This window comes from Bombina bombina, chromosome 5, assembly GCF_027579735.1.
Source record: "Bombina bombina isolate aBomBom1 chromosome 5, aBomBom1.pri, whole genome shotgun sequence".
Classification (NCBI taxonomy): domain Eukaryota; kingdom Metazoa; phylum Chordata; class Amphibia; order Anura; family Bombinatoridae; genus Bombina; species Bombina bombina.
The window spans coordinates 790,822,706-790,841,311 of record NC_069503.1 but is presented as its reverse complement, the minus strand read 5'-3'; the positions used below and the strand labels follow the sequence as shown (position 1 = coordinate 790,841,311).

At 38.6% G+C, this 18,606-nt stretch overlaps 1 protein-coding gene across 1 annotated transcript in view; it reads right to left on the bottom strand.

Moving 5' to 3' along the window:
- The window catches only part of LOC128660831 (cadherin-19-like), a 346,558-nt gene that overhangs the window by 126,975 nt on the left and 200,977 nt on the right, over positions 1-18,606 (bottom strand). Inside the window, exon 7 of the mRNA XM_053714877.1 lies at positions 1,729-1,982. Coding sequence (XP_053570852.1) covers positions 1,729-1,982 — 254 coding nt within the window. The remainder of the gene's footprint in view (positions 1-1,728; positions 1,983-18,606) is intronic.

The window sequence follows — 18,606 nt, the reverse complement described above, 5'->3', positions numbered from 1 at the left end:
GCTAACACATTACCCCGGTCATACCATATCAAGTCTGTACGAAATTCCCCCAGACTTAAAACCTGACTCTCTTTCCTTATATTTTTACAAATGGCCGAAAGAGCTCGGCACTGATATCACTCCAAACGGGTGGTCAAACATATTCCAAGCACGCAAAAAAGCGTCGCTATCAGCCAAAATTCAAGAAATTAATTATAAGTTTCTATCACGTTGGTATCTAGCACCAGTACGCCTTGAAAAGATATATAAACATACCAATAAACATTGCTGGGAAGTATGTGGTGAATCAGCAGACATGCGCTGCGATTTGGCAAGACATAATTATGCACATTAACAAAATGCTATCAACAAGCATTCCAGTCGAGCCAAGTTTATTACTATTCCATAAACTCCCAAACACCAAAGATGAGGTAAAACAATCGCTCCTATATATCATGATCAATAGCCCAAAAATACTGATACCACAAAAATGGAAATCCTCTGAGATACCAAACATTTCATCATGGAGCAGCAAGTAGAAAATTTGCTTATACTAGAAAGATACCACTTCTTCAGAACAGGCAAGATAGAAATACATGAATATATGACAATGAGGTGGAACGCAAATAGAGAAAACTAACCACAACATTCCCCACCCCTCCCATTTCCCCAGAAATAATGAAAGAATTAACCCTCCTGTAGAAACTGAACCAAGAGCATACCCAAACAGATGAAGTACTAACGCATACACCATACACAAGGACCACTGGAACTCGATTGAACCTAATTTAACTTAAGAAGGATGCAAAATGGTTAGAACGCATGCCACAATGTTATAAGTATTACTTGTTATGTTTAACTATATTCAAAACTGTTTTAGCAGAAAAGTTAATGTTAACTGGAATTATAAGGATCAAAATGTTATGCTGAAACTGTTGTAAACACCCAGATGAGAGAGTAGTATTATCTTGAACAATAACCACTAAGTGTACGACTAGTAAAGTCAGGAATATAGTTACCACCCTACTGCTAGCCCATGTTAATATTTTAGTGAATTTTATATTGGTCCAAGAGAAGCCAGTTATACCACCAATGGGCCTGAATTAGAAATACACTGAACCAAATGGAGAGAGATAAACTATGAAGGACTCTCTATTTGTTATATACTGATTGATAATGTATAGCAAGATCCACAGCATTATGTAGAATTCTCATTATTTACGATATTTTAAATAAATAGAAGATATTATGCTATGTGAAGAACATTGGAATGGGAATTATTTGTAAGTGTAAGGTAAGCACACTTGAGAAAAAGCATTCAGATTTCTGCTCAACTTGTTGGTTGTTAGTTTTTTCCCCCACTTTTTGCACTGTATTCAAGTCTCTAGGGGAAAACTTTTTACTTTCAACTTGTAATACAAGCACAAAAATCTTGCTTCTAGTGGGAGCGATAAATAGCAATCCACCTGTAATCTAGCCCTTAGTGGTAATTCTGAGTTTTACATTTGTTTACATTTTAAAATACTGTTGTACAAAAAAAATATCTGGTATGCACATACATGCAATAAATCTAGCTGGTTAATTTGTTTGTTGGTGTTGCATCATTTTCTTTTTAAACACCTCTGCATTTGTTTCATAGAGCAAAACATGTTATTGCTTAAAAAATGTTGTGTGTTTTTCTTTAAAACAATCAATTAATCAATTTAATTGAATATACTGATAACATGGAATAAATTATAAATATCATACCTTATAGAACGATTGATAGCATCAGGGTCTCTTGCAGACACAGAGCCAACGAAGGAACCACAATCAGCATTTTCAAGGATTTCCATATAAAATTCACTGCGAGTAAATACTGGTGGTTCATCAACATCTTCAACATATATTTTAATTGTTGTTGTATCTTCCAATGTCCCAGATTTGATAAATCTTTCATCAAAATGTTTGTTTACTGCTTTTACTTTAATAATATATTTTTTCTTGCTTTCATAGTCAACAACCTATATAAAACATTATTCACTTTTAGAATACTTGTTTGTCATCTAAAATTGGAACATTTATATATGTTACAACCAATATATTTTACATTCCTTAGATTTAATACATTATGTCAAATTTAATTTAGCATACAGTACTTTTTTAAATAAAGATAAATACTTGTAAAATTGTTAATTGTTTTTAAAATGCAAATCTAGTAAACTAACATTAACATATGCATTAGGGATATAGTCCTAAATTAGAAAATCAAAATAGTGCCAAAAAAGAAAAAATCATTCATAAATAAAAACAATGGATATAACGGGGGGTAGTTATCAAGCCGTCAACTTTTCTGACTTCGCCGGCCCAATACGCCCGCCTAAGCTCGCCTACCTTCGCCGCCGCGGACCTGAAAAAATACGCCTAAGTTATCAAAAAAAGCTGTCAAAAAGCCACGGGGCGATGAGCAGCGGACTGTGAGAGTTATCACTCATCCGATCTCGCTGCTCTTCGGCTGTTTGACAGCTTTCTTGCTAGCCTGTCACTAAGCACTCACACTAAACTACACTGCTCTAACCCCTATACCGGCGCCCCCGGAGCCCCCCGCAACTAAATAAAGTTACTAACCCCTAAACCGCCGCTCCTAGACCCTGCCGCAACTATTAAAAATGTATTAACCCCTAAACCGCCGCTCCTAGACCCCGCCGCAAGTCTTATAAATGTATTAACCCCTAAACCGCCGCTCCCGGACACCGCTGCCACCTACATTATACCTAGTAACCCCTATCCTGCCCCCCCTATACCGCCGCCCTCTGTAATAAAGTTATTAACCCCTATCCTGCTGATCCCGCACCTCGCCGCAAATAAAAAAATTGTTTAACCCCTAAACTGCCGCTCCCTTAACCCGCCGCAACCTATATTAAATTTATTAACCCCTATCCTGCCCCCCCTACACCGTCGGCACCTATAATAAATTTATTAACCCCTATCCTGCCCCCCACTACACCGCCGCAACTGTAATAAAATTATTAACCCCTAAACCTAGGTCTAACACTAACACCCCCCTAACTTAAATATTAATTAAATTCATCTAAATAATATTTATATTATCAACTAAATTAATCCTATTTAAAGCTAAATACTTACCTATAAAATAAACCCTAATATAGCTACAATATAAATAATAATTATATTGTAGCTATCTTAGGATTTATTTTTATTTTACAGGCATCTTTCAATTTATTTTAACTAGGTACAATAGCTATTAAATAGTTATTAACTATTTAATAGCTTACCTAGCTAAAATAAAGAGAAATTTACCAGTAAAATAAAAACTAACCTAAGTTACAATTACACCTAACACTACACTATACTTTAATAAATTATTCCTATTTAAAACTAAATACTTACCTGTAAAATAAACCCTAATATAGCTACAATGTAATTCATAATTACATTGTAGCTATTTTAGGATTTATATTTATTTTACAGGTAACTTTGTATTTATTTTAGCTAGTTAGAATAGTTATTAAATAGTTATTAACTATTTAATAACTACCTAGCTAAAAGAAATACAAAATTACCTGTAAAATAAATCCTAACCTAAGTTACAATTAAACCTAACACTACACTATCATTAAATTAATTAATTAAACTACCTACAAATAACTACAATTAAATACAATTACATAAACTAACTAAAGTACAAAAATAAAAAAGCTAAGTTACAAAAAATAAAACAAAAAAAGTTACAAACATTTAAAAACATATTACAACAATTTTAAGCTACTTACACCTAATCTAAACCCCCTAATAAAATAACAAACCCCCCAAAATAAAAAAATGCCCTACCCTATTCTACATTAAAAAAGTTCAATGCTCTTTTACCTTACCAGCCCTTAAAAGGGCCTTTTGTGGGGGCATGCCCCAAAGTTCAGCTCTTTTGCTTGTAAAAGAAAAATACAACCCCCCCAACATTAAAACCCACCACCCACATACCCCTAATCTAACCCAAACCCCCCTTAAAATAACCTAACACTAATCCCCTGAAGATCATCCTACCTTTAGTTGTCTTCACTCAGCTGAGCCACCAATGGAACTGAAGAGGACATCCGGACCGGCAGAAGTTATCCTCCAAGGGGCGCTGAAGAAATCTTCCATCCGATGAAGTGATCCTCCAAGCGGCGCTGAAGAAATCTTCCATCCGGGCGAGGTCATCTTCCAAGAGGCGCTGAAGAAGTCTTCTATCCGGGCGAGGTCATCGTCGAAGCCGGGTCTTGAATCTTCATCCCGCCGACGCGGAACATCCTCCTTTCCCGACGAATTACCGACGAATGAAGGCTCCTTTAAGGGACGTCATCCAAGATGGCGTCCCTTCAATTCCGATTGGCTGATAGGATTCTATCAGCCAATCGGAATTAAGATAGGAAAAATCTGATTGGCTGATGGAATCAGCCAATCAGATTCAAGTTCAATCCGATTGGCTGATCCAATCAGCCAATCAGATTGAGCTCGCATTCTATTGGCTGATCGGAACAGCCAATAGAATGCAAGCTCAATCTGATTGGCTGATTGGATCAGCCAATCAGATTGAACTTGAATCTGATTGGCTGATTCCATCAGCCAATCAGATTTTCCTACCTTAATTCCGATTGGCTGATAGAATCCTATCAGCCAATCGGAATTGAAGGGACGCCATCTTGGATGACGTCCCTTAAAGGAGCCTTCATTCGTCGGTAGTTCGTCGGGAAAGGAGGATGTTCCGCGTCGGCGGGATGAAGATTCAAGACCCGGCTTCGACGATGACCTCGCCCGGATAGAAGACTTCTTCAGCGCCTCTTGGAAGATGACCTCACCCGGATGGAAGATTTCTTCAGTGCCGCTTGGAGGATCACTTCATCGGATGGAAGATTTCTTCAGCGCCCCTTGGAGGATAACTTCTGCCGGTCCGGATGTCCTCTTCAGTTCCATCGGTGGCTCGGCTGAGTGAAGACAACTAAAGGTAGGATGATCTTCAGGGGATTAGTGTTAGGTTATTTTAAGGGGGGTTTGGGTTAGATTAGGGGTATGTGGGTGGTGAGTTTTAATGTTGGGGGGGTTGTATTTTTCTTTTACAGGCAAAAGAGCTGAACTTTGGGGCATGCCCCCACAAAAGGCCCTTTTAAGGGCTGGTAAGGTAAAAGAGCTTTGAACTTTTTTAATGTAGAATAGGGTAGGGCATTTTTTTTATTTTGGGGGGGTTTGTTATTTTATTAGGGGGCTTAGATTAGGTGTAAGTAGATTAAAATTGTTGTAATATGTTTTTAAATGTTTGTAACTTTTTATTTTTTATTTTTTGTAACTTAGCTTTTTTTATTTTTTGTACTTTAGTTAGTTTATGTAATTGTATTTAATTGTAGTTATTTGTAGGTAGTTTAATTAATTAATTTAATGATAGTGTAGTGTTAGGTTTAATTGTAACTTAGGTTAAGATTTATTTTACAGGTAATTTTGTATTTCTTTTAGCTAGGTAGTTATTAAATAGTTAATAACTATTTAATAAGTATTCTAACTAGCTAAAATAAATACAAAGTTACCTGTAAAATAAATATAAATCCTAAAATAGCTACAATGTAATTATGAATTACATTGTAGCTATATTAGGGTTTATTTTACAGGTAAGTATTTAGTTTTAAATAGGAATAATTTATTAAAGTATAGTGTAGTGTTAGGTGTAATTGTAACTTAGGTTAGTTTTTATTTTACAGGTAAATTTCTCTTTTAGCTAGGTAAGCTATTAAATAGTTAATAACTATTTAATAGCTATTGTACCTAGTTCAAATAAATTGAAAGGTACCTGTAAAATTAAAATAAATCCTAAGATAGCTACAATATAATTATTATTTATATTGTAGCTATATTAGGGTTTATTTTATAGGTCAGTATTTAGTTTTAAATAGGATTAACTTAGTTAATAATATAAATATGATTTAGATGAATTTAATTAATATTTAAGTTAGGGGGGTGTTAGGGTTAGTGTTAGACTTAGGTTTAGGGGTTAATAATTTTATTACAGTGGCGGCGGTGTAGTGGGGGGCAGGATAGGGGTTAATAAATGTATTATAAGTGGCGACGGTGTAGGGGGGGCAGGATAGGGGTTAATACATTTAATATAGGTTGCGGCGGGTTCAGGGAGCGGCGGTTTAGGGGTTAAACTATTTATTTATTTGCGGCGAGGTGTGGGATCGGCAGGATAGGGGTTAATAACTTTATTACAGAGGGCGGCGGTATAGGGGAGCAGGATAGGGGTTAATAGGTATAATGTAGGTGGCGGTGGGCTCCTGGAGCGGCGGTTTAGTGGTTAAGACATTTATTATAGTTGCGGTGGGCTCCGGGAGCGGCGATTTAGGTGGTAATAACTTTATTTAGTTGCGGCGGTGTAGGGGGGCAGATTAGTGGTGGTTAGACTCGGGGTACATGTTAGGGTGTTAGGTGTAGACAGCTCCCTTAGAAATCAATGGGATGTCTGTCAGCAGCGAACTTGTACTTTCGCTATGGTCAGACTCCCATTGATTCCTATGGGATCCGCCGCCTCCAGGCTGGTGGATTGAAAACCAGGTACGCTGGGCCGTAAAAGTGCCGAGCGTACCTGCTAGTTTTTTGATAACTAGCAAAAGTAGTCAGATTGTGCCGCACTTGTGTGCTGAACATCTGGAGTGACGTAAGAATCGATCTGTGTCGGACGGAGTCCGGCGGATCGAAGTTTACGTCACAAAATTCTACTTTTGCCGGTCTGAAGCCTTTGATAACTAAGGCGAATCAGCCTCGCCACAAATACGCTGCGGAATTCCAGCGTATTTGAGGTTGACGGCTTGATAACTAGGCCCCAACATGTTTGCACACCCTTTGAAATTGCAACATTGTAATTGTCAAACATTTTCCATATGTAAAGTGATCTTCCAATAAACATAAATCTAGAGAAAAAATTGTGAATTATTAGAAACATTTTAATTAAATAAAACTACAATACCATTTGCATTCACTTTCATAATGAGAGCTCTAGCTGTGTTCACAGTTAACCAATCACATTCTTAATCATGCATGCAGGTAAATAGCATGCACTTGCCATTAATGAAAGTGATTCTGATTAAACCTAGATTAAAGTTATCTGTTTTTGTAGTATTTGTTTGGATGTTTTAGGTTGCATCCTACTGGGAGTGCTATGGTCTGCAGATAGTTTTCAAAGAAACTATAAAAGCCAATTGTTAAAAGTATTAATCAGGAGAGGAACATAAAAGAATATCAAAGGCATTGGGCGTACCATAGAGCACTGTCAATACCATTATCAATAAGTGGCACCACAGAGATATTGCAAACATCAGGATGACCCTCCAAAGTTGATGAGGACTAAAAGGCCAACAGCAACACTGATGGAGCTAAATTAATTTCTGGCAGGTACGAGTCATTCCTTATATTTGACAACATCTTTCGTATTCTACACATGTCTGGGCAATGGGGTAAGGTGGCAAGATGGAAACTCTTTCTTACAAAAAGGAACATCCAAATACATCTAAATTATGCCATAAAATGAATTGTCACCCCAATGTGGGAAAATGTGCTATGATCTGACGAGACAAAGAATTAACGTTTCTGCCTAAATTGTAAAATATATATTTGGTGCAAAGCCGATAAAGCTCATCATTCAAGGAACACCATACCAACTTTGAAGCATGGTGGTGGTAGCATCATGCTTTGGGGCTGCTTCTCTTCTGCTTGGTCAGTGACTCTTTTAAAGGTAGATGGGATAATTAATAGCCTATAAGATGACACATTTTTGTGTCTTAAACCGTTGGCAAACAAGTTTAGTAAAAATATAAGATTTATTAGTAAAAATATGCCATAGATATGGACAATTCTAACATAAAAAGGTCTATATCCCTATTTATGAGCTCACCTGTACACCTGTATAGTAGTATATACTAATCATTAAATGCTTACATACAACAAAAAGATACATCGGAATCTAATCAAATAATCAAAATATCTCTTAAGGCAAGAAAATCAAAATGATATAAAAAAAATCTTACTACTTATATAAGGAATAATAAAAGGTATAGAAAACATTCATATTCTCTGATACATAAAAATATAGAAAACTTGAAATAATTTAAAAAGATATAAAACATCAAACAAGAAGTTCTATAGAAAAGTAATCAAAGTTTTTGCTTCCTAAGATTACAAGTGGAGCACTAAATGATCACACTCCCGCAAACAAGCAAATTTATTTGCTCGATAAATAACCAGTCATTACAAGTGGCTAGATTTGCTACCACAAGTTGATGCATTGGTAAATGTATACAGACAACTTCTATGTGAAGGCAAATGGGGATAATTGCCTACAGGGAGTGCAGAATTATTAGGCAAGTTGTATTTTTGAGGATTAATTTTATTATTGAACAACAACCATGTTCTCAATGAACCCAAAAAACTCATTAATATCAAAGCTGAATAGTTTTGGAAGTAGTTTTTAGTTTGTTTTTAGTTATAGCTATTTTAGGGGGATATCTGTGTGTGCAGGTGACTATTACTGTGCATAATTATTAGGCAACTTAACAAAAAACAAATATATACCCATTTCAATTATTTATTTTTACCAGTGAAACCAATATAACATCTCAACATTCACAAATATACATTTCTGACATTCAAAAACAAAACAAAAACAAATCAGTGACCAATATAGCCACCTTTCTTTGCAAGGACACTCAAAAGCATGCCATCCATGGATTCTGTCAGTGTTTTGATCTGTTCACCATCAACATTGCGTGCAGCAGCAACCACAGCCTCCCAGACACTGTTCAGAGAGGTGTACTGTTTTCCCTCCTTGTAAATCTCACATTTGATGATGGACCACAGGTTCTCAATGGGGTTCAGATCAGGTGAACAAGGAGGCCATGTCATTAGATTTTCTTCTTTTATACCCTTTCTTGCCAGCCACGCTGTGGAGTACTTGAACGCGTGTGATGGAGCATTGTCCTGCATGAAAATCATGTTTTTCTTGAAGGATGCAGACTTCTTCCTGTACCACTGCTTGAAGAAGGTGTCTTCCAGAAACTGGCAGTAGGACTGGGAGTTGAGCTTGACTCCATCCTCAACCCGAAAAGTCCCCACAAGCTCATCTTTGATGATACCAGCCCAAACCAGTACTCCACCTCCACCTTGCTGGCGTCTGAGTCGGACTGGAGCTCTCTGCCCTTTACCAATCCAGCCACGGGCCCATCCATCTGGCCCATCAAGACTCACTCTCATTTCATCAGTCCATAAAACCTTAGAAAAATCAGTCTTGAGTTATTTCTTGGCCCAGTCTTGACGTTTCAGCTTGTGTGTCTTGTTCAGTGGTGGTCGTCTTTCAGCCTTTCTTACCTTGGCCATGTCTCTGAGTATTGCACACCTTGTGCTTTTTGGCACTCCAGTGATGTTGCAGCTCTGAAATATGACCAAACTGGTGGCAAGTGGCATCTTGGCAGCTGCACGCTTGACTTTTCTCAGTTCATGGGCAGTTATTTTGCGCCTTGGTTTTTCCACACGCTTCTTGCGACCCTGTTGACTATTTTGAATGAAATGCTTGATTGTTCGATGATCACGCTTCAGAAGCTTTGCAATTTTAAGAGTGCTGCATCCCTCTGCAAGATATCTCACTATTTTTTTACTTTTCTGAGCCTGTCAAGTCCTTCTTTTGACCCATTTTGCCAAAGGAAAGGAAGTTGCCTAATAATTATGCACACCTGATATAGGGTGTTGATGTCATTTGACCACACCCCTTCTCATTACAGAGATGCACATCACCTAATATGCTTAATTGGTAGCAGGCTTTCGAGCCTATACAGCTTGGAATAAGACAACATGCATAAAGAGGATGATGTGGTCAAAATACTCATTTGCCTAATAATTCTGCACTCCCTGTAGATGTGCTGATTTCCTATACAATAATTTTAATCTCACAGTTTTATATCCACAATAATGTAAATTAATATAAAGAAAGTAATAATATAGGAATATTATGTAACAAGCAATACTCTTATCCAAAAAAACCCTGATACTTCATTTATATATAAATTAAATTCTTACTTGATTTTAGTTGAAATATATTTTTATTAACCACACTTCTCCAACAGTAAAGAAAATACAGACTTTCAATCATTAAATAGCATCAGTACTTGGGGAACAGTAATCACATTTCAAAAAGAGTGTCTTTCAATATCACTTCTGATTTCAAAAAGTCTCTCTTGTACTTGGAAATACATCCATGTTGCTATATTAAGCTACTGCCAAGGACAGTAAACGAGTTTCCACTCTTTAATTTTGACAAGATCAGTCCCCTTCGTTTTGTGCAGTCTGCTGTAAATTTTCAGGCAGAAGTGTCTTGTTTAAACATAAACCCATGATCCCCCAAACATTTTCTTAACAATGCCCATCATATTTTATCCGTTTGAGGAGCACGTGATATGTAGGAGGCATAACTATCGAGGGTTCTCAGCCCCTAACAAAAAACTTAAAACTAAAACTGTGTAAACATAAAAACAATAACCATCAATGCACAATTCAAACTCATGTCTCAATACTTCAGCATTGTATTTTGTCACTTTAACACTTCAAGGAGTTATTTGTTCATCTTGTTTTGCTCCTAATCTAATCAGCTGGTTCTAATCCCCGCCACCCCTACTCTCTTCTTGATCCGTGCCTCTCACTCCCTCACACTCCACTTCCCCCTCAGCTACTGCCGAGGTACGGCCATTATCCCCAGATAATATCCAATAAAACCATACTTTCTGAAATTGGACCTCTGTGTCTGGAATTTGTGCTGCGGACTCATACATTGAGTACACCAATTTAATTCTGGCTATTACTTCTGACCACGACGGTACCTCCATTTTCCAATATTTAGCAATCACTATCCTGGTCGTAGTGCACAGTATTCTGATAAACATATTAATGTGTTTGTTCAATCTAGGGATGCGTTCATGTAACAGAGCCTGGGCGGGCGTGAGATTAATCCTCTCGTCTAACACCTTCTCAAGTAGTAAAGATAAGTTCTGCCAAACTTGATACACTTTAGGACATTCCCACCACATGTGAAGGTATGAACCTACCTCTCTGCACCCTCTGTAGCAGAATTTAGAACTCTCTTTTCCCATGTGGGCTGTCTTAATTGGGGTTAGGTACCATCTGAAAGATGTCTTAAGTGCATTTTCCCTCAAGTCAGCACCAATGAGGCCCTTACAGGTTTGGTGCAATGTTTCTTGCCATCTGTCTCGTTCTAATTCTTTATCTAAGTCCGCCTCCCAATTTGCCATTAATGTTGTTTTAGAGTCACTTTTAATTTCCTGAATTGAAATGTATAACCTAGATATTGCCCTTTTGGGTCGAGCCGTCGCTGTACATAAGTGTTCAAGCTCAGTTTGTTTAGTGTATGTCGGGGATTTGTCCATGTATGTACGTGTAGCTGATATTACTTGGAGGTATAAAAACCATGGTAATGGAAGAGGTTCAAGTTTCTGCTGGAGCTGGGTGAAAGTTAACGGATTACCTTGGGAGTATATGTCGGCTACTCTATATAGTCCCTTGTTTTCCCATTTTCTAATGTGATATTTAAATTCTTCATTGACTATGTATTTCAGGGGTAGCGCCCTAGAACGCGAAGGGAGAATTCTTTCCATGTTTCTGGAGGTTGGCCACTGTCATCTAGAGAGTAATGTGGTTTTGTTTCGGTATATAGCGTGTCCACTAGTCAGGTCTTTACACCAAAGGATGCCATCCGGAGTCTCCTGCCCCAGCATCTCTGCCTCTAAAAGAGGCCATATTACATCTTGCTGCCTCCTACTTAAGAGGGAGTCTTGAGCCAGTCTTGCTGCCCTATAGTAGTCAAGTAGGTTGGGGATACCAATTCCCCCCAATTGCCGGTGTCTGTTTAGGATAGTGTGGGGTATTCTCGGATGCTTATTATCTCTTAAGAAGCTATGTATGTCTCTCTGAAGGTTGGTTATTTCTGTAGCATTCTGATCGGGAGCACCCTGAATAAGTATAATATTCTAGGTAAGATCGTCATTTTTATCGCAGATAGTCTCCCATACCAAGAAAAACCCATTTTCTTCCATTTTCCCAAATCAGATCTGATCATTTTAAGTAAAGGGGTATAATTTGCTTCATACAACTTCGAGGAGTGTGACATTAACTTAATACCTAAATATTTCAACCCATCTGGAGCCCACTTAAAATCAAAGTTTGCTTCTATCAGTTTGATAGTGTGTTTAGGAATAGAAAGGGGAAGCGCCTTACATTTGTCTATATTAAATTTTGTATCCCGATATTGGAGAGAACTGCTGTATTGCTTGATATACATACGGCAATGACTATAGGGGTTGAGAAATAGTCAGCAACACATCGTCCGCAAATAGGGTGATTTTATGATGGAGGTTTCCTACCACTAGGCCTGATATATCCGGACAGTTGCGTATATATGCTGCCAATGGCTCAATGCATATGGCAAAGATCAGAGGTGAGAGCGGGCAGCCTTGCCTAGTGCCATTAAGTATGGGAAAATTTTTTGATTGATGCCCTATTGCCCGAACAAAAGCTGTGGGTCTGGAATATAGCCCTCGTATCGCTTTCAGGAAATTGCCCTCAAATCTCATACGTGATAGAAGAGCTAACATGTATTTCCAATCGACCTTATCAAATGCCTTCTATGCATCCAGTGAAAGGATCAGAGAAGGCATTTTTCTATCTCGCAATAAATCTATTATCGATACCATCTTGCGGATATTGTCTGGGGCTTCCCTATCTTTAATAAATCCCACTTGGTCAGGATGAATAATATTGGGTAGAATATGTTTGAGTCGGTTGGCCAGGATTTTTGTCACTATTTTAACATCTTGGTTAATAAGGGAGATGGGCCTGTAACTGCTACATAGATTAAGATTTTTCCCCTGTTTTGGTATGACCACGGTTTTGGCTCTAAGATGTTCCTCTGGTATTTGACCTCCCTTCATAATGTGATTTGCAAACGTTATTAAATGTGGCACTAAGACTTCCCTAAACGCCTTATAGTACTCCCCCGGGAATCCATCAGGTCCCGGAGCCTTCCCGGATTTAAGATCTTTTATAGCTGCTATCACTTCAGCTCTTGTAATCTCAGCGTTCAGATTAGTTCTGTCATCTTCAGTTATCACTGGCAAGTCTGCCTTTTCCAGAAAAGAGTCAAAAACCTCCTTCGTCTCTGGGTTATGTTGCACTTTCGTGCCATCATATAGTATCTGGTAGAACTTGGCAAACGTGTCAACGATGTCCTGTGGGTGAGTGGTAGTCTGGCCTGTCAATGTCTGGATGCATGGTATAGAAAGGGATTGGTAATTGTCTCTGAGTTTTTTCGCTAAATATTTATCGGGTTTATTGGCAAAAATAAAGTAATTTGTTTTCAGTCTATGCGCAGCTTTAATGGAATGCTCATTCAATATAGACTGTAGTGCTTGCTTTTTTCAAGCAGTTTGGTGAGTGTGGTTTTAGAGTGATTCAATTTATGTAGTGCTTCTAACATTGTAATTTCAGTATTCAGTTGGTTAATAAGGTCATTATTTTTCGTCCTACATAGTGTCTTTTCTTTGATTAGGATCCCTCTGATCACTGTCTTATGTGCTGCCCAGAGTATGGCTGTGTTTTCTGTGGACCCTATATTAATATTCCAGTACTCTTGTATGTGTTGTAAGATCCTACTTTTAACGGGTGGGTATTTGGTGCTAGTCGCGTCATATGTCCATGTTCTAGTTCTCTTGGGGTCTATTAGGTTTCCCATAGTGAGCACAGTCAGAGAGTGGTCTGACCAGACACACGGATGAATATCTAAGGAGTGAACTGCTGGTTGTAGTATTTGACTAGTGAATACATAGTCTATTTTTGAGTAGCTATTATGCGATGCAGAATAAAAGGTAGTGTCTCCTAACCCTTCATGCAGAATCCGCCAAGTGTCTTGCAGTGTGTGTTGAGCAAGAGTCTCTAGAATATGTGTAGCCATACTTTTCTGTCTCTGTTTTTTCTTAGTTTGTTGGGTATTTGTTTGTCTGGTCAGTGACTGCAAGTCAATGTTAAAATCCCCCGCCAGAATTATTCTTATTCTAGACCAGTCAGTTAGCAAATTTGAAATGGCAGCAAATAATTTATCTTGTTGTTCATTAGGGGCATATATGTTACATAAAAGAATTTCTGTGTTTCCCAAACTCCCAAAAACCAAGAGGTATCTACCTTCCTTATCAGAGATAGTCTCTCTATGTGTAAAGGGCACTGATGAGTGTATTAAAATAGAGACCCCCCTTTTCTTGGAGTCTAAGGCCGAGTGGTATTGTTTTGAATAGTCTCTTGCCTAGTATTTGGGGATAGTATCTTTCAGGAAATGTGTCTCCTGAAGATAAATAACGTTAGCCATCAGCCGTCTATAGTGTGACATGGCAGTCCTCCTTTTGACATCGGTGTTTAGACCTCTCGCATTATGCGAGATTAAAACTATCTTAGGGACAGTCATCACAATCTATATACCAATGTGTCTTCCTATTCTTATTTTTAGCAGCAGGGACCCCAGATAGCATAACTCTCTCTAAGTCTTGGTAGCTAAATATGTAACATGAAAGTAGAAGCCTGTAAATTTCCCCCTTCCTCCTCTGACTCTCTAGCTGTGTCTTCTTGTTTCTATGGCCCTGTAGAGCATTTCCACAAGATGAGCTTAATAAAATCATACAACATTGCATGCATTTAAGTATTGATAGTGTAAACAAACAGATATAATAACACAACAGTAAATAACATTTAAACATTTGAATACAATATTGTCAGATCCAGCACATAAGATTTGTACTGTGTGTCTCCAACATGGAGTCTCTACATTGCATCACTTACATCAAGCGAGGAGTCTCATTCCCCACCTGTGAGTTTAAAGTTTGATCTGCTTCTTGGCCATCTTCAGCAACCTTTAGGTCCGAGGGAAGACCACAGAATGTAGGAGAAGGAATAAATGTTCTCATCCAGGACATTTATGTATTGCCTGGACTTTTCATGTTTTAGCTTTCTTTTTGTTTGTCCCTTTCTTCCATTTTGATCTTTGGGGTTTAGTCTTTAGTGACGAATTTTCAGAGGGAGCTGATGTCAAATCCTCTCCTGGGATGTCTGGTGGTTCCAAGTCCAGGAGCTTACAGATGTCCGGGATTTCATCAATGGTTTTAAGGGTTAGCATTTTGCCATTTCGCATCACTTGTAACGCGAAAGGGAAGCCCCATCTGTAGTGGATGTTGTTTTTCCTCAGCAGAAGAGTGAGAGGTTTCAGCGCATATCTTCTCTGTAGTGTTTTAATGCAAAGGTCCTGGAAGAACTGGATAATATTGCCCTGAAACTTGAATGTGGGGTTATTTCTAGCAGCTAGTAGAATTTTTTCTCTGTCAGGGAGCCGCAAAAGCTTAATTATGACGTCTCGTGGTGGTTGATCTGGTCTAGGCTTCGCTTTTAGGGCCCTATGCGCTCTTTCAATTGGGCACTCAGAGTCCATCGAGCTTCCTAATATCGCATTGAATAATTGCTGGAGATAGCTGTGTAGATCCTCTGCTCCAATGGACTCAGGGATACCTTTGAGTCTGATATTAGAGCGTCTGCTCCGGTTCTCCAAGTCTTCAATCTTTTCTTCTAGATCTTGTATATGTTGGTTATGTAAGTTAAGAGTCTGGGTAACTGTTGTAATCTCCTCTCCCATTTCCTCTGTAGCTGTTTCTAAGGAATCTACTTGTGTTCCCAACTCTAGTATTTCTGTTTTAATATCCGTAAGACTGTTAGTGATTGTAGTTTGGAAGCTGTCCATTTTTTCCCATAGTTTCTCGAAGTTGGAAGCTATGTCCTGTTTGGATACTAGACCGTGCAGGTCTGCTTTAGTACCGGGAATTTGATCCGGAGATTCTTCTTCGTTCTCAGAATCCATATCTTCCTCAATTTCCGCCAGGGCGGTTTCTTGAGATTTGGTGATTTTGGGGGCTTTAAAGAAGGTATCTACTGATAAGGGTTTTAGGTCTTTGTCTCCTTTAAGTCCTTTTCTTGTAGCCATGTTGTGTAGGTTGGTAGACCAGCTGTTTTCAGTTACTTTTCTTTTGCGGTTTTTCAAGTATCTACCAGATGTATCTAAGTTTCTTTATTCCTATTGTGAAGAGGTTCCAATTCCTCCAGACCTCCGCTGAGTAATAAGGTGTATGTAGCTGTTTCTGCGCCCACTCTATCTCCTCCCGCTCCTTCCAGACATATTTAGTAGATAATGGATGTTTCACCTTTCATAGCTTGAGTAAGCACTTCTGCAAACATATCATCTTCATAATAGCAATCTATGAGAGGCAATGACACTGCAAGTGATGCAATAGTGGGTATGGGGTCAGCGTTTAATCATCCATGTCGGACCATCTCAGCACACTATGACTCTGGCCTCTACATCCTCCTTGTTAACTGTCTCTAGATCTTTGGCAAGTGCTCAGATGGGAAGCTGAAGTGGTCACTGAAAGTTCCCCCTGCCCCAGGGAAGCTGTCCTCACTGGATGGAAACGGGAAAAGGAGTTGGGGTATGACCCACTGATATTTTAGTCAGCAGGAAATGTAGGGGAGAGGGAACCACACAGCGACCCCCAAGCCCATGAAATATATTGAGAGGGGGGCAGATAAGGAAATCCTGCAGATGACTCTTCTTTACTTGTTATTACTCCCTCTCACCCCCTCTCTACAACAGTAGCAGCTTGTTGCAGCAAATAAAACCTTTTCAGCATGGGTAGTACATTGCATCAAAAGCTTCAGTGTAACTGTCAAGTAATCCACAAACAGATCTCCCTCTAGGTATAATGCATTAATGTTCCCCAAACCGTGTGATTTCTAGACAGTTTGTGTCTGCAGGGGCATTAAGAGCTTCACACTCTGGAAATATGTAAGTTAATATCCGTGAACCCGCTTTTGATTTGTGGTTCTGAGGGGCTTCTCTTTAATTAGAACTAGGAGCCACAGTGTAGTTAGCTGGCATTGACATTCAGAATCAGTCACTTTTGCGGTAAAGAAAAGGAGAAAGAGACCAGAGCTCCAACTTTCTCTGCACTGTGTACTGATGCTCTCAAAATGGCGTCTTTTCACGCCACTGGTCTCTGTGTGATATGGCTTGACTTGCGTTATGTGTGTCTCAGGCTTAGGTGGCTTAAAATCGGCACATGTGGGGTACAAATAAATGAAAATCTTCCCGGAGTAAACTCCGGTAGGTGCTTACCCCTCCGGAGTAGATTTGAAGGTCCGCGTTAGTTGAGCCCACCGCTGTCTGCCCTTATAACTTTCTTAGGCTGCTCAGTCGGCTCCGGAGCGGGGCCCCGACCCTCCGGAGGTACTGTCCGACTGCTGTATTAATGCTGGTCTCCTTTTCCTTGTGCCATCATCTCAGAATAGGAGTGCAGTCAAGCGGGTGTCTGTTAGAGGGATTCCCCTTCTGTTTAATCGCACCGGCTCTTCTCTCCCCACAGGGTGCAGCTTCTGATCCGAATACCTAATTGCTCTTCACAAATGCCCCACTATATAAAATAACAAATTAAGTCTTTTGGGGCAGATTCACTAATTAAAACACTTAATTTCTAAAGATTATTTGAGGAGCTGCTGTGTGCTGCGTCTATTCAGCTCGGCTGCTAGCTCCGCCTCCCTTCTTACTTGATTTTATAGTGAGATTTCTAGGTTCAAAATTACCCCTTCTTCTGACATTTTGAACTCAAACATTTTCAAAATAAAAGTTTGTTTTTGATGAATAATCCTATGAGTGCTGTCAGATAATTTAACTATTAATGGGACGTTAGCACCCAGGGTGTTTCTCCAAATTAGGTATCCAAACTATCAGTGGAACCTATATAACTGGATATATATATATATATATATATATATATATATATATATATATATATATATATTGTGTATTCATTTTGTTACGAATGTACATTAGTGACAAAAATCAGATTTTCTCTTTCAATTTAACGAAAAGAATAAGAGAATTATTGCACAATAAAAATGATAGAAAAAATACTGATGAAAATTGTCAGTATTTATTTTTCCTTAATTTTTAAGGGGTTAATACTTATCTAAACACACTCTTGAGAGCATGCAAACCCCATCCTCTTCTAACCAAAGCCCTGGATGTGCTACCAAGAGGTGTAGCATGTTCAGCCCCCAGGGACTTGCACTAAAACTAGGTTCTGGAAACCGGGAGCATTAAGCCTGATGTTAAAGGGACATTAAACCCAAAAATGTTCTTTCATGATTCAGATTGAGCATACAATGTCAAACAACATTCCAATTTACTTCTATAATCTAATTTTCTTCATTATTTAGATATCCTTGTTAAAGAAATAGCAATGCACATGGGTGAGCCAATCACACGAGGCAAATATGTGCAGCCACCAATCAGAAGCTACTGAGCCTATCTAGATATGCTTTTCAGGAAAGAATATCAAGAGAATGAAGCAAATTAGATGATAGAAGTAAATTAGAAAGTTGTTTAAAATGTGAAGTTGCTACATATGACATATTTTACACCAGAAAAGGATACTAGATGTGGGAAAACAAATTTTATCATCTCTC